This window comes from Sinohyriopsis cumingii, chromosome 6 (genome assembly GCF_028554795.1).
Source record: "Sinohyriopsis cumingii isolate HCF-2022 chromosome 6, ASM2855479v2, whole genome shotgun sequence".
In the NCBI taxonomy this organism is placed as follows: domain Eukaryota; kingdom Metazoa; phylum Mollusca; class Bivalvia; order Unionida; family Unionidae; genus Sinohyriopsis; species Sinohyriopsis cumingii.
The window spans coordinates 860,207-877,178 of NC_142966.1; the positions used below are offsets into that span (position 1 = coordinate 860,207).

At 33.8% G+C, this 16,972-nt stretch overlaps 1 protein-coding gene across 1 annotated transcript in view; it reads left to right on the top strand.

The window, feature by feature from the left end:
• The first annotated feature begins 536 nt into the window (after nucleotides 1-536).
• Nucleotides 537-16,972, top strand: part of LOC149796261 (uncharacterized) — a 40,568-nt gene continuing 24,132 nt past the window's right edge. Inside the window, exons 1-9 of the mRNA XM_089960186.1 lie at nucleotides 537-629; nucleotides 1,593-1,889; nucleotides 2,304-2,609; nucleotides 5,034-5,171; nucleotides 7,023-7,151; nucleotides 10,156-10,428; nucleotides 10,903-11,169; nucleotides 12,823-12,930; nucleotides 15,097-16,166. Of these exons, the coding sequence (XP_089816312.1) occupies nucleotides 542-629; nucleotides 1,593-1,889; nucleotides 2,304-2,609; nucleotides 5,034-5,171; nucleotides 7,023-7,151; nucleotides 10,156-10,428; nucleotides 10,903-11,169; nucleotides 12,823-12,930; nucleotides 15,097-16,166 (2,676 nt within the window). The 5' untranslated portion in view covers nucleotides 537-541. The remainder of the gene's footprint in view (nucleotides 630-1,592; nucleotides 1,890-2,303; nucleotides 2,610-5,033; nucleotides 5,172-7,022; nucleotides 7,152-10,155; nucleotides 10,429-10,902; nucleotides 11,170-12,822; nucleotides 12,931-15,096; nucleotides 16,167-16,972) is intronic.

Sequence of the window (16,972 nt, forward strand, 5' to 3'; positions counted from 1 at the left end):
AATAATAATGTTCATGAATTTTGTTTTTGTTACAGATTTCCACAAAAAGAGTAACAATTTGACAAGTCTCCAATAACCTGAGGATTACCAAAAAAGTAAACCCTGGTACATGACTCCTGATAAAGTCAGTCAGATGTAAGATAACTAGTACAAGAGGTGTACATATGGTTTAAAAGAAAATCTGAGAATTTATTCATCAGGGGATTATCTGATAATCAAGTGGACAATTAAGCTGTAACCCTGATTATACAATTGCTGTTGGATTATGAAGTGCAAAAACATGACCATTTGTTTTTATCTGAATAGAAGATTGATTTTGCTAAACGTGTAGTTTTGGTAGCCGTTATGCACAGTACTGTTGAGACTGTGAAGTTGTTTTATTAGTAAGACTGTGAAGTTTTTTTTTTATTAGTAACCCAAGATTAGTGATACCTATAGGAGCATAGGCTATTAGACTTTGTGTGAAATATCATCAAAGCTAACACTGTCTTTGGGATACCAATATTGTGGATTTTCCTTTGGTTACCATCATTTGAGAAGGATGTGTAAAAGTAGCTGGTGTCATGCAGTTCCAGGGATTTGGAGCCTTTTGCAGCATGTTTTATTTCTAGTGGTGTTCGTCTGTCAGAGTAAGTACTTGTGTGTGTGTGTGTGTGTGTGACCAACATTAGGTAAACATTTTACAGTTTATATATGTGATTAATTTGTGATAGATATCATATATATATGTATGTGTGTGTGTGTGTGTGTGTGTGTGTGTGTGTGATATCATATTGAAGACAGTATCAATCTCAATATCCAGCTCAAAATTCTACTATTTATACATATGAAAATATGCTTTTTTACTGTTTGGGTTCAACTGCAAAACTGCTTAGGCAGAGATCTGCAAGCTGTCACATAACAGCAGCAGATCTGGGTCTGTGCAGTTAGGAGTAATCAGTAAAAAAGCAACATATTTACCATATATATTGGGACACAATTTGAAGAAAATCCTCTCCCATAACTTATAGTGAAACTCTTTTTCACACAGGTTATATGTTTCAAGAGTTAGAATAAATTGTGTTGAATTTGCACACAACCTGCACTTTGCAATAAAAAAATAAACAGAATGCTAATAAAAGTTTGACTTTTTCTTCACTTTGTTTAACATTTCTTTTCCTTTCTTCAGATTTTCCCAAAATATTGTAATATGTACTGCAGTGCAGATATATTGACAGGAGCAATCAGGCCTCTATTTGACAAATATTTATTACCTCTCTTCAGACTTATGTCTTCATTTTTAAATAAAAATAATTTCATGTGTTCATATGAAAAAATTAATTTAAAAAATCCCAGCACCTGTATATTCAGCTAATGTGGATTTTAGTTTAAATGTTTTCATATTCTGAATTTTATGATTCATGATTCTGAAAGTTAAACATTTTTCTAACCATTTTGTAATAGTTTTTTAAGTATCCTTTTTCCTTCTTCAGTATAATGTTTGTAATTTTAGAACTTTTCTGCGGGTGTTGTGACATACCCAAGAGTTTTATAATTTATTAAATTAAATATAAAGCTGGTACATGTGTTTTGAAGATACTTACATTTTGCAGTAACTGCAGGATTAGAATGGATTAAGCAGCCCCATGATACAGAGGTGATGAAAGGACAGACTGCAACACTGGAATGCCAAGTTCGTGACAGGGGAGGGCATATTGTTTTATGGAATAAAGGAAAAGCAGGAAATGTTATTTCCATAAACAACCAGAGTAATGCTGGAGTTGACCCAAGATATAAGATTTTGGGTGAATTTAATCTCATTATAGAAAATGCCACAGAAGGAGATGATGACTTCTTTAGTTGCATTGTGTTCCGTTTTGAAACAGTTCAAGTAAAATTGAGAGTTTTATGTAAGTATATCAGTTGCTTTTTATTTTATCTACTAGAACTTATTGTGTAAACATCTTGCTTAGCGCTGTTCTGGTTGGTTTGTTTTAAATAATTTTCACTAGACTTTTCCTTAGTTTTAAAAGTTAGGCAAGAGAAACAACTCAATTTTAACTGCTATAGGAACAACTGTAACCATATAGTAATTTCCATTAAACTATGCTAAATACATGCAAACTCCTTGCAAAGAGGGAGCTTCCAGGGTTATTGAATATTTGACTCAATTGTGTTTTAAATTTCTATTTTAAAGCCAGAATTTTCATGTGCTTTAGATTTGAAAACTTGTACCAGTTATTTTACTTGAATGCAGTGATAAATACCAATAAATCTACTACTACTTATTATTATTATTACTATTATTATTATTTATATGTCAGTGTTACCAGTGGACCCTGTGATAGCAAGGTACCCTTTCAATGATGTATATACTGAAACTTCAGTGATATCTTTGAATTGCTCATCAATGGGTGGAAATCCTGATCCAACAATAATGTGGTATAAAAATGGACAAGTTTTGTCCGGTGCTACTTTTTCCCCACCAAGTCGACCAAAAGGGATGTCATCTAGTCAGATTTCTGTGACGTTACGAAGAACTGATAACAGAGCTAACTTTACATGTGCAGTGTTTAACAAAGCTAATCAGAACCAGCCTAAAGTCAAAACACAGTTTCTTGATGTGCAATGTAAGTATCAATGTTTTTTTCCTTCAAATTTATTTAACATTTATGTAACAATTTTATATATCATTTTAACAGTTTCTTTTCATATTCATGTCAAAATTGAAATTTGAATATTTTTTTCAATTTTGTTTTGATTTTGGTGATTTGACATTGATGATTTGGAGTTGTATTGCTTAAAAATGTTCAGAAAATCTCTCTCTCTCTGCATTCCACCCCACTCCCACCAACCAAACATTTTGTACTGACCATCATCCATTTGTCATGCTTTCCTGTTAAAAGATATGTAAAAGAAATTTATTTAGTACTGAGTCAAAACAAGACAAGATTTGATATTTAGATGCCATATGTGTGTGTCACAAGACTCAAAAAGGGTTTTCAAGACAATACTATTCAATTTTGTTAAGCCCCACTTAATGGGAAAGAAGACAGCAGTCATTTCTATGAAACAGCATTGCCATCAGCAGTTAGGGTTTTGGGAAATGTTTTTCAGTCTGATTATATATTTTAAACCAATTAACATTTGGGTATATATTGTATTTACCAGTGTATAAACAATTAAGAAGACAATTCATTCAAAGACATGTTCACTCACTCCTTTTGACCTTGAAGTCAGGGTCACAAGCATAGAAAATTTGTGTTCAGGTTCGATCAATTTTTTTCATTTCCTGAACCTGTCAATTGATTCTTCTCATTCTTGCCTTATTATGAAGCTAAGACCATTACTTTTACAATGACTTCACTTTCCCCTGTATTGCTGTCCTAAAGTTTATCTTATGGTTTTGGTTCAAGTTTTTTAATTTGCTAATATTTCCTAAACCTGCAAGTATGTTTGAGCAAAAATGACTGTATATATTGTATTTACCAGTGTATAGCATGCATCTAATGTCAAACATGAATTTCTAATATTAGTCATTGACAGATTAATGACCATTGACTATGCATACTGTTTTTACCAGGTGACTGATTAAGAAGACTTGACTCTACATACTGTACTTATCAAATACTCTAGCATGCCCCCAAATATGGAAAACCTGTACCCAGATCTGCCATAACATAATGTACTGAGTGACCAGGATATATATTTGAAATTATTGGCAAATAAACTTCCTATTCCTGAAATCATGGGTAGAATAAACATAGATCTGTGGTGACAGAATTCTCTGACAGATGTGATTATACCAGAAACCATTCATAGAAATGAACATCCTACACCCAGATAGGCCATTACAGAATTCTGTAATGGCCTATCTGGGTGTAGGATGAATAGCAGATCTGGCCAAACTTGAAATCATTGGTGAACTTTGTAGCCCACAGAATATGCTGACAGATATGACTGTACCTGAAACGTGTGTGTGTGTGTGTGTGTGATTTGGATTTTTAATGTAGCTTTAACAATTTTTCAGTCATATTACTAAGCTTTCTGCAGCATGGAAGTTTATAGTGATGTCTACTACTGTGGTATCGTGTCCCACCAAGTCACATTATCCTGACAAAAAACAATCAGTCAAAACACTTACCTCTTAATGCTGAGTGCCAAGAGAGGCAGTTATTAGTATCATTTTTATAAGTCTTTGGTATGACTTGGCTGGGATTTAAACCTGTGACCTCCCACATCCAAAGTGGACACTCTAACTACTAGGACACCGGAGTGGTCCTTCACTTGAAATAATGAGTATAATTAACTTCCTACACCCAGAGTCAGCTTTTCCTGCAATCATGAATATACATCCTAGGCCTGGATCTGCCATTGTTGAATGCACTAGCAGATCTGATTCTATCTGAGATGATTGTAAGAATAAACATTTTAGACTCAGATTTACCAGCACATAATGCACTGACAAATCTGGTTCAGCCTGATATCTTCAGCAGAGTAAATATCCTAGACCCAAGTTTGCCACCGTATAATCCCTGACAAATTTGATTGTACATAAAAACCATTATATAATCTAAATCCTAGATCTGCTGTCACAGAAAGCGTTGATAGATATTGATTGGAATTTATATTCTAGAAATAGAGCTGCCATGATATAATGCACTGACATATTTGGTTATATTTGAAATTCAATGGGTAGAATAAAAGCCTTTGACCCAGATCTACTTTTACAGAATTTTGGCTTTTCCCATAATCAGGATCTGGTTTTACCTGAATCTTGGGTAGAATTTACATCCTTGACAAAGATCTACAATCTTAGAATTTGATGACATATTTTATTTTGCATGAAATCGTCATTAGAATGAACATATTCGACCCAGATCTAGCTTTGTCTGAAATCATCAGTAGAATAAATATCCTAGACTCAGATCTGCCATAAACTTCTGGGATGGCAGATCATGATGTATAATGTTACCACTTAGGTTCATGTGATATAATGCATGTATTGCCAAGACCTGTTACCTCAGGAATTATTTTAGGTTTTTATATTTCAGATGCTCCTTACATAAACTTTGCTCCCTATGCTCCTTACTATGTCAAATTCAACCAGCGAGCCCAACTGGAGTGTGTAGTCGATTCCAACCCTGTTGTAGCCACAGTACAATGGCGAAAAAATGGCTTTCTGCTGCAAGGTATGTGTAGGTGTAAAATATTTAGAGATAGACAGGAAATGGAACTTGCATGATGGTGCCCCAATTAATGTTGTTATCATGTACATAATGTTATACTCTGGTATTTATGGTTCATAACTGCCAATCAAGTTATGAATTGAACTAATTTGATGAGAATTATTCAGATTTTTATCAGTCTGTGCTTGTTGAAAGTGGAATGATAATTTTTAACTCATTTTGCAAGTCCTTTAATAGACCATTGTAAGTCAATAGTTGATTTGTACTGTTATGCCACAGGGTCCATAGTTGTACTGTGTTATGTGACAGGATGCATATTTGTATTGCATTATATCACAGGGATGTAGTTGTATTGAATTATGTCACAGGGTCCATATTTGTACTGCTGTTCTGAACCATCAATTTACCTGTGTTTGACCTTTAATGATGTTCATTCAAAGTCCATCATTTACATTACCGCTGTTTTTTACCTATCACAGTCTATATACATTAATACTAGCTCTGCCATATTAAAACTAGATATTGTAGTTTAGAAACAAAAAATATTTTAAACTGTGCACATACGAAAGTTTTGTGAGTTTGAAAATAATAAAGGTTCTTGACAAGTGAGGAAATCCTTCTTACATTTGTATGAAATTTAGAAGTGACTGACTTCCTCCTGTAAATGCAGTTTCAGTAAAGAATAGCTTTGCAGTGCAATGTTCTTTTTTTATGACAGCCCAAAAATAATCTAATGGTAATACCAGTTGTCACAACAGCCCAATAATAATGACTTTAATTACAAATATATGACAGACCAATAATAATTACTGTAATTATAAATAAGACAGCCAATAACAATAATTTGATTATCATGACAGTAAAATAAATAAAAATATTATAATAGTGTGTTTCATGACAGTCCAGTAATAACTGTTTTAATCATCATTATCACAACAGCCTGCTAATAATTATTGTAATAATTATTATTGTGAAATCCCAATGAGAGTAATAATGAGAATCATGACAGTCCAATAATTGTAATTGTAATTAAAATTATTATGACAGCCCAATAATAATTGTCATTATAAATATGAATGTTATTATCATGATGACATTTAAACATAAAACAAATCTGGGACAAAACCTTGCTGTTTTAATTAAAATTGTCAATGTTATTATTATTTATGTTCTCTGTTTTAATTTCAAGCATGAAAAGGAATAGAATATTTCCAAATAATTCACTATCTTTATATTGGTAATATTCAAACACAAGTTACTATATATTTAGTATATATATGTAAAGGTACATTGTATACTTGTAGCTTTTATTAACACATGATTAAAGAGTCACTAAATACTTGGAATAGTCATTTGTATATTAGTATCAATCCAGAAGGAAAGCAAGGAAACTTTAGCTGGTAAATTAAAAATATTAACTATTAAAGACTGAATACATTTGAGAAAAGCCAAATTAATGTATAGGATATCCAATAATAGTCCTGAATATTTACAATCACTATTCCAGTATAGGCTACTTGGCAATACCCCTACTTGTGACCCATGAATACCAAACAGTAAAAAATTCCCAAACTAAATATGGAATTATTTTTTTAAAAAGTTTCCAATACTCTGGAATAGTATTCCAGTTGAGATTAGGAATGCCACTCTATTTCCTTCTTCCACACCCAATATATCCAGTGTATTCAGAGAAGCAGCTAAAATAAATTAATTTGTATGAGGGCTTCAGGGTAGATTAATTCTTAGCTACTTGTGTTACCCTTTTTAAATAAAGTCATTATTATTATTATTATTATTGCCATTATCATTTTGTCATTGTTATAAGTATTAAATAGCATGCATACTTCATTCCAGCCACCAGTAAGATTCTAGAGTTCAGGACAGCCCACAAGAGTGATGCAGGGAACTATTCCTGTACAGCCACCAACACAATCAATAACCAGAACCAGACTATGTCAAACCTCACAGCTCTTTATGTGATATGTAAGTACCTAGCACAAAATCAGATTGAACTTTACAAAGTAATCTGCCAGTGATCACTTCTTATAATTTTCCTGACAAGTATTAAGACTGAAATTCGAGCTGGATCACACATTATCATCATGGTTTAGCATGAGTAAATCTTAAATTTTAGCATTTTATTGAAATAAAATTTTGGAGATCATCTGCACGATAAAAAAGAATGCTTGGTTTTACACTGTGTAAACAAAAGTGATGTGAATTTACATGCTATGCTGCTTTGTTATGTAAAATAAATGGAAGGTGGTCATCTTATTCCGGTGCATCAGATGTCCAGCAACATGAATTACCATATTTACTCACTTGTAAGTCAAATCAATCTGCAAGCAACATACACCCTAATCTGCTGTCAAATAATATGCAAGTTGATCAGGTCTATGTTCTGTGTTTTATTGATTACTCCTAATAAACTGCATAAACCCAAATTTGGTGGCACATTATGTGATGGCTGATAAGGATGTGTGCAGAACTGCAGTTGACTTAAAGGCAAGTATGAATGGTACTGCAGATAATGATGGATTTGAAGGTACATTTTAAATGGTGGGACCTAATATATAAGTCTAGTGCCACAACCATATATCATGATAGTGGTTGTTTTATGGCTATACAATATGATTATCTTATCATACAAATTATAATTTTACTACAGTGTTAAACTTTCAGAGAAAAAATAGTTCAGTTTGCTTAATTCACTGTAGTGTTTTTACTTGCAAATATTTTCTAATTTGAGTTATACTCAGCAGCCGTAAAATATGACCAAAATCGTTTCTTTTATTCGAGCTGTATCAAATGTCAACTTTTGTTTCATCTCTAAAGATTCCACAAGGGTTGTGCAATTACTAGTACCTTGTACTGGTAGGGGTGTTAAAAGTTGGTACAAGCCCAAAAATTACCAGTACAACCAGTCTCATTAAAGATGGTTATCATTAAGTTACCAGAAAAAGTTATATTGTAAACCATGCTTTAGAAAAAGAAATCAAAGAAAACGAGTTTCCAACCTTTACAGTAGCTGCTTTAGTAGTGGACAGTAACACAAATCAACACCGTAGTAATAGGATAATCATATTCCAATATCATCATGGTCAGTAACCAAATTAATACATACACACAATAACATCTGTGGTTCAGAGTTCAGGTATAAAGTAAATTGTTACAGGTGTTTACATGTACCACATAAACAGTTTTGTTTTTGTGGATTTTCACAAGTGAAAAGCCTTCAACTTCAGCATGACTTAGCACATGATTTGCAGACATTTAGAAATAGACATTAGCACTCTATAAAAGAAGCCAGTCCCTCAGAAAACACAAATGTAGTTATTAACTAGTTTTCAACAAGAAGAAATAAAAGTACAAATGATACCCAAATGAAATAACTCACCACAGATTGTTCAGTGAAAAAGAAAGAAGAAATATGATTAATTTTTATTGTTTCTTGCAATTTCATTTACTATACACAGTCTGAACAAAAGTAAGCATATCTCTATGGTATATAAAAAGCAACATATCTAGGGCTTTGACTTTTGCTTTATCATTACTTGAACACTAATCAATTCACTTTATGATATGGCATTAACCTTTCATAAGTTCATCACATTTGATCAAGTTGGTGTTAATGTAAATCTTTCAGATAACACCATTAGGTTGAGTAAAGTGCTGAAACGTTTTGAAAATCTCATCATGAGAAGAAACACTTTTTTGATAAGTACGTTTTGCTTCTTACAGAATTTCCATAATACTTTGAAAGCTCAAGAAACCAAATCGTGTTTCTGATCTGTAATTGTTCCTTCTTTATTATCAGTATTCTTTAACTCGGTAAACCAAAACTCCATTACTATGTTTTCTGTTTGCCAAACGCAGTTGGACAGTAAAACAAACCTAATAAAATCTAAACTTATTGGAACATTAGGCTAGCCTTTACTTTTTACACAGTCAAATCCATGCAGAGTGTTAAAAAAAATATAGCAAATACATATTGATTGATATCCTAATTATAAAAAATACCTGTTTTTAAAAATTGCCTGATTACTAATGCTTTGTCCAAATATGTGTCAGTATTTACTTGTGAGTTTACAAATGAACAAATCTGATTCCTATAGAAAATAAACAACTTTAATAAATCAAAACCGCATCAAATCTGAACATTCAGTGTTATTCTGGGAGATTTGGGTTTTCATAGTTTTGCAGCAATATTATTACAATAATCCATAATTATCAATTGATCAATAATTAATTATTGGTAATAATAGTAATTTATTACCACTGAAAGAAAATGCCTTAACTCATTTGGCCCCAATCCCGCTTGTAGGCATGATCAGGATGTACCCTACTTCTGAGCTCTGCTGCATCAAGGTCATTTAAGATAGACCAGTGTGGGTGGTATTACAAAACAACAGACAGATATAGCTCTACAATGATACCAAATAATCTGGACATTCTAGTTGCACTACCAAATACAGAGGGAAAAGCTAAATAATTTTACTCGTATTTTGTCACCCCAAATTAGCTTGTGATCGGAATCAGATTTTATGTCAGAATTTTAGACCAAGGTGTCAGATCTAAGGCAGACTGGTTTTAACTTCACAATGACAGGTGAACCTTTGCAAAAACTAGGATAAGGTGGGCAAGTGGAATAAAACGTGGTCTCCATACGAAACTGATGGGTCCATTAAGCAACAACAACTTGTACTCTTCTGCTCATGTGTAAGGAAGATAACCAATGGAAAATGATGTTTCTAATACAACTAGGCATTAGGCTAATGGAAAATCTGTTGAACGTTGATGTATTAGGATATATTAAGAAATGCCCCACAAAAATGTCTTTCATACTCGCATTTCAGGCGAAAACGACAAAAACCTCCAGGGCCGAATGAGATAAAGTTAATTTTTTTTTTTAATGATTAAAGAAATTTCAAAGAATATTTAATATAAGTGTAAGACCTATTTACATCTATTTTGCCATTTCTTGCAGATGCACCTGTAGTTACAACTCCATCTGAGGTCATCGTCAACATTTCTCAGACTGTCAACATCACCTGTCTAGTAGATGCATATCCACCAGCTTTTGAGGTTCGGTGGGAAAATGTTAATAAAACCATGATGGCAGAGGGTCCCAACTTTGTATTTCAGGCAACCCAAAGATTTGCTGGAAATTACACCTGTACAGCAAAAAATAAACTAGAGCCCTCAGGTAGTGCACCTGAGGAAATCACCACAAGTGGTACAACAACTGTCAGAATGCAATGTAAGTATAGTGCCATTATGATTACAGTGCAGACCAAATAGACTTCAGATCTTGTTTTTTTTTTAAAAAGTTTTGTCTGTAACTGCCATCAGGATTACACTGTAGAGAATTCAGATCTAGTTTATCATAGTTTCATCCATTACAACGAAAATTAGGAGTATCCATCCATGAATCACGGAACCCCTGTGTTATTAATATGGTAGTTTTATATCAGATTGGCTGATCTTGTTACAACTTGGGAAACTATATTTCACTTGAATTTTGTTCTAACTTGGTATAAACATTATGATCATTTTGTTTAAGTTCTATAATTATTCAGATCTGTACATATTCATGAGATGGTCATGCATCTGATTGACTATGCTTCTAAACAAATAATGGAAGACGGTACTAAATAATATTATAAATGACGTGCTGTAAGCATTTTTGTGTGTAATGTAGCTAAATAACACAACACATAATTTACCTTTACAGCACTGGTTTTCCCAGTACTGGCGAGAACACCAGAGTTCATTGTGGACGAAGGGAAGTTACATGTACAAGCAGTACTTAATGTATCCTACTGTCTGCGAGTTGAGGTTAGCAAAGATGGGGGATGGAATTGGAAAAAAGCTCAAGACTGCCAGGAACTAATGGGTGACTTTATTCCTTTGGCAGTTCAGGGTGTCAGTAATGTCAATGTGTCGGTCTGTCTGACATATCATCCTGAAGTCTGTGGGGAACCAGTTTCTGCAACAATCAGTAAGGAGTTTTTTGCTATATATATTAGTCATTATGACAGCTAAATTTGGCTTGATTTTTTACACAAAGAGTTCATTTTTTTAAAGAATAATTTTGTGTATCATTTATTCTATCTTTTTTCGGAAATCGTATTCTTCACCAGATGTAAAAAAAAAATTATTCTTGAAAATAGTACTGATTATTTTTCCTTGTATAGTTTATCTTGTGCTGAAAAAATTGGCATTAAACCTTATAACAATAACAACAGCCTGTGTTGAGTACAAGCAGAGAAATATAACATAATGAAAGCCCTGAAATGGATGGTATTTATTTATCTTCAGCTCTGTCTGTGTTATCTATTTTACAAGGTTCTGTCTAGAACATATTTGTTTGAATGCAGGATACACACAAAATTAAAAAAAAAGAAATCATTGCATTCAATAAATATGCAAAAATCACTATTTGAAGCTATGCTTTTATTAACTCTTACCTATATTTGTATAATTCTCCCATGTTTTTTTTTTTAAATGAAGGAGGTGGGTGGAATGGTAGTTACCAGAAATTATATCTAGAGTATGTACATATATCAAGCACCTGCTACTATGAACTGGTATGTGCCACAGCCACGTCCACAGTTTATGGGCAACAATGTGTGATTTTATTTATTGTATTCTTGCAATGAAACACATTATTAAATCCTGAAAATGTGTATTAAAGTGATAAATCAGAAATACACACCACACTGTTGCAACACCAATGAACACTGAATTTGAACACTGAGTTGTTTGATTTAGGGAATTTTTTTATTACAGTAGATTACAGGACACTGTGGGGTCTGTCTTGTACTTACATAAACCGCAATATTTCTGAATCATTAAGTTTAAAAACAAGATGAAATTTGAATGTCGTGCTGTATGGGCACCAATAACACCAGTGGCCTTCATTACCATGTTACTGTCAACTCCAAAGGATAAGTCAGTTCTTATCACACAAATTATGCTTATCTTAGTAGTATAATGCTTAACTTCCCTTTCTTTTATAGTGTGCTTATTTGAATTGCACATAAATGTTAAATGACACTATTTTCATCATAACGTCTGTGCAACTTGACCGCCTTTGTTTAAGTATAATGACATAAACATGGATTTTTTTAAATACTTCAGAAGAGGCATTCTCCCGTGCTGTTTATAACTTTGTTTATAACTTTGTTTAATAGAATGAGTCTTTGGAATTGTAGTCATGCAACACCATATCTGCCACCATTACCATCATTATCAACAACAAACAATGATAATAATAATTCTTCTTATCTGCACTTTTGTTCAGCCATCCATTCATCCAGATTTAGTTTCCATACAATAGCTAGAGTTTTACACCATATACATTTGTGGAACGTTGGGCTGGCTTGCACATAGCTTAAGGAAGAACCATATCAAGTTTAGGTCCAGTTTCAAAATACACCAGGTTTGTGAACTATACCAAGTCTGGATCATAAAATCCAAGTTCTCTGTTGCCAAACTGATAGGTAACTGATCTCTCTCTCTCTTTCTGTTGAGATGTATTATAAGCTTATGTACAACTAAAATTCATTTCAATTTCACCTTTTTATTGTCATTTTCTATATCTTTGATTTTACTCAGTCTGAGTTTGAACCTTTTTACCTGTATTTTGCAGGAGAGCCAAGGACTCCAGAATTGTCAGTGACCCAGGTGATCATTATTGGCTGTGTCATACTTGTCATCCTCCTGATTGTTCTAGTGGTCATATACTGCAAATGCAGAAGTAAGTAGAGTGTAAGATCAAACATCGGGATGCTGATTATCCGAGATGTTGTTTCAGTTGTTAAGGCAGAGTTGTCTGGGCTTGAAATATTTTCCACATATTCAAATATCCAGATGACTTCAAAACTGTGAATGAAATTCTCGCCTATAAATCAGACCAGGAAACCACCATTGACTATTAAGTGGTCAGAGAGAGCTTTGTTGTCAGCTCACCAGATGTTACTGAATGGCACATACATTGTGCACCTGTCATCATTTGCTGTTTTCAACTTCTTCCTCAAAATCAGTGGATCAGTTTCATAAATTTGGCAGGGATCATTCTGGCATAGATTTTCAGATTTGTACAAATGATGCTGATCAGCCAACAAATATGACCACCATTGCTAAAAATAGAAACAAACATGAAATTACTTTTTTTCAAACTTGGCTTGATGTAATTGGATTTAAGTTGAAGAAAATAAATCATGGTATGGAGTTCATTAAGGTTGGCACAAACATTACTGATCTGCCACCAGATTTGGTCACTATTTATAAAAACAAAAAACTTTTAACATGGTTTCTCAAAAATTCCAAAAAAACTATAGGTTTTGACAAGATTTGACAGCATGCCTCCTGGCACTTAGGGCTTTAAATGTTTTGTTTTACAAGTGTTGCCAGTCTGCCATCACATAAGGTCCCAGGTCCCCAAAGTAGAAATTCTTTAAACAACTTCTTCTGAAACACCATTGAACAGAATTGGATCAGATTTGTTGGAAAGAACTCTGTAGTGAAGGATTTTTAAATTTATACGATTGATGTTGATCCACAAATATGTTGCTGTTATGAAGAAAAGACAAGCCTTTGAAAACTTTGTCTCAAGAAAATTGGACAGAAAGTATCCAAGTTTTTAAGGCCTTCCAATTTCTACATTTGATGCTGATCTGCCATTCTGTTAATCAGAGTAGAAAAATGTGTAAACAACTAGGTCTTTTAAAAGAACATATACAGAAGTTGACAGACTTTGAAAGAAAATGTTCTGGAATAAAGGTATCTCAGTATTGGACAAGCGATACTGATGTGCAATCAGATATGAATGAAAAGAAGAGAAACCTTGAAATAATTGCTACAGCATTAAAATAAATTTCTGAGGGCAGCCAACTGGCCCAGCTTTTCTGGCAAACTGCTTTTTTGCAGTAGGTAGAGCATTAGTCCTTTGAAGTGACTCTTTTGATATTCAGCTTATTTCAGTATAAGGTGAATTCGCTTAATTATGCAGTACTTTTATGATTCCCCATAATGGTGCTATAGTGAGGGACTGTATTTGACAATATTGATTGTGTACATGATGTGGTTTCCTTCAGGGGTTTTCATTGGTTCTTCCGTTGCCATTTTTACAAGCCACCATGTATAGCCTGTCATGTTGTGAAAAATGGTCGTAAACCCACAGCAACAAAATCATTATGTGGTATTATAGGTGGGTAGATGGAGTGTAGAGTGCTAGAATTATTTTCAAACTTACTGAGTGACAGCTATTCTGTTATTTATTATTTTGATGCAAGATACCTAAATTCTTTCAAGACATTCATTTATTGATCAGATTTGTTTTGTAATGTGGTAACTTCATTTTAGAATGTACCTGTCATGAGAGACCATCATTTGTTTTTACAAAATGGATGTTCTCAAAAGATATTTGATACTGTATCATATATTTTGCATGGGATGGTCGCCAATTTGAAAATTGTATTGTCACTTGAAAATATGAGAGGTGGTTTCAATGCTGAGCAGTTAGAAGGAAGAAATGATTTTATATTGGATTCCTTAGCTTTCTTTGCCACCAGTAGAACATAGTTCCTTTGAGCTTTGAGGGACTGTCTGTCGCTTAGTTTTTGGACAAAATTATGATCTTTTGGGGTTTTTTGCTTCCTAAAATGTTTATGGAGGTGCTATATAAGTATAATACATGTTTTTCTGTTATCTCACCCTGTCTGACCATCATTTGTATTGTATCAGCATGGGCATCCTATGGTCTCTTGACACATTTCTTCTTTTAAAGACCATATGCAAATGCATAGTATCCAGTTTAAACACTACTGCTGAGCTAAAATGTATCAAAAACATAAACTGTAGGATACAGTATGATTTATGTTTGCTAATTGTTTTATCTTCTCTTTCGCATCTCCCAAACTAGGCCATAATGAGACAGATGGACCTCCTCCACAGGTCCCTGCTAGACCAAACACTCAATCAAGCAGTGACCAGAGACCAAAAACCCCAACACAGGGAGAAAACCACTCCAAAACACCACCTCAACCAAATCGCATTCCTACAGGAGAAACTTGGTCAAAAATGCAAGCAGGAACACGTCCACCATTTTCTGATATGACAAGCTCCCGAACACCACCACACAGTGCACAATTACCAAGGAAGGAGTACACTTCTCATGAAGATTCTAGGGAATATGGAAAGTTAGATCCTGAATTGAATATTTCTCAAGGAAATTATGATTATAATTCACAGCCTCCACGTGTTTCAAGATTTGATCTATTCAATCAGGATTTGGGGCATCATTTTGATTTTCGAGGCAGATCACTTTATCCTATTCATAATTCTTACAATAAAGACTCACATTTTGGCTATGGTAGGGGAGAAACAGTTTGGCCTGGTCAGTTCAGGAGTGGAACACCTGGCCCAGAAATGATGCAAATGACTCAATGGTTTGATATGAAACTTGATCCTCGCAGGCCAAAAACTCTAACAGCAAGTGATATGCAGAGTAAGTCCCCTTTACCAGGAGCCTATGACCAGATTCCAGAAGGCAGTCCTGATTTTGTTGCAAGTTCGCGATATCAAAACTCATGGGGATGCAGTGGAACACTAATGCAAGATTTTGATGACCCCAATAGGATATGGGGATCCAGTATTCTAGAACATTCAAACTCTCCACATTTACCACTTCGACATGATAATACAGATACATTTGGTAGGAACTGTGGGAATCCTAGTGCTGGACGCCTTCCCAAACAAAGAACATCATTTGAAATGGAAGATCCAATGCCAAGCAATATCACTAGAGTTCCAAAATATTATCAATTTCAAAATCCCATTTTCAATAATCCATTGCCAGGAAACCTATCACCACATACTCGTAGAATTGTTCAGGAAGATAATTCAAAGTTTCATGAAATGACAGTGCGACTTTACCAACAGGAAAGTGGCTTTGGCTTCCAGATAATAGGTGGGACTGAAGAAGGATCAGAGGTAAATATAATATTTTACAGACTTTTGCCAAATGTAAGAAAAAGGTGACATTATCTTGTGCATTTGAGTATCAGTTAGCAAATACAGTCACAGTAGTCACGGCTTCAGTGACAAACTGCACATAACAATCATTGGTATAATCAACATGATATAATCAGTCCCATCTTGTTCATTAATCCATGGTTTACCTGTCGATGAAGGCCATGTTTACCTGTTTGTACAAACCACCTGTCCTTAAATCACTTCTAAACTGGTGTCCTTTGTTTTCTAACCAGCATAATCAGGGTGAGACATTGGTGTCACTTTTCCAGTGGAGATGGCCACAGTGACAGTCGTGTGCATGTTAGAGGTTTGTGTTAAAATTTACTGCTATTTAGACATAAGGGATGGGAATATACCCATTATCAAATGGAGATAACCTCAGCACGTATCAAGAAGATTCACATAAGATTTGTAATAACTCCTTAACATGTAGAAATGAGGTTACTCATCAGTATCAGTAGTGACTGCTGGATTGAATAGATAAACTCGATGGTATGCACACACTTTTGCATGTGCTTTCATGTGCATCTTCTATAGGGTTTGTTTCACAGTAATTTTAAATGTTTTGAACTTCTTATTTTTAGTGAACTTTTAGAAACTTTTAGTAAAAACAGTTTAAATTGCTTGTCTAAATGGCAGTTGATAAAATATTTTTAGTATTTGTTTTACCATATACCATAATGTATTTTTGATACTCCTGTCAGTATTAATTATAATGTATAGACTTGCCACTTAATATTAGAATTAATTTAACTCAAATACAT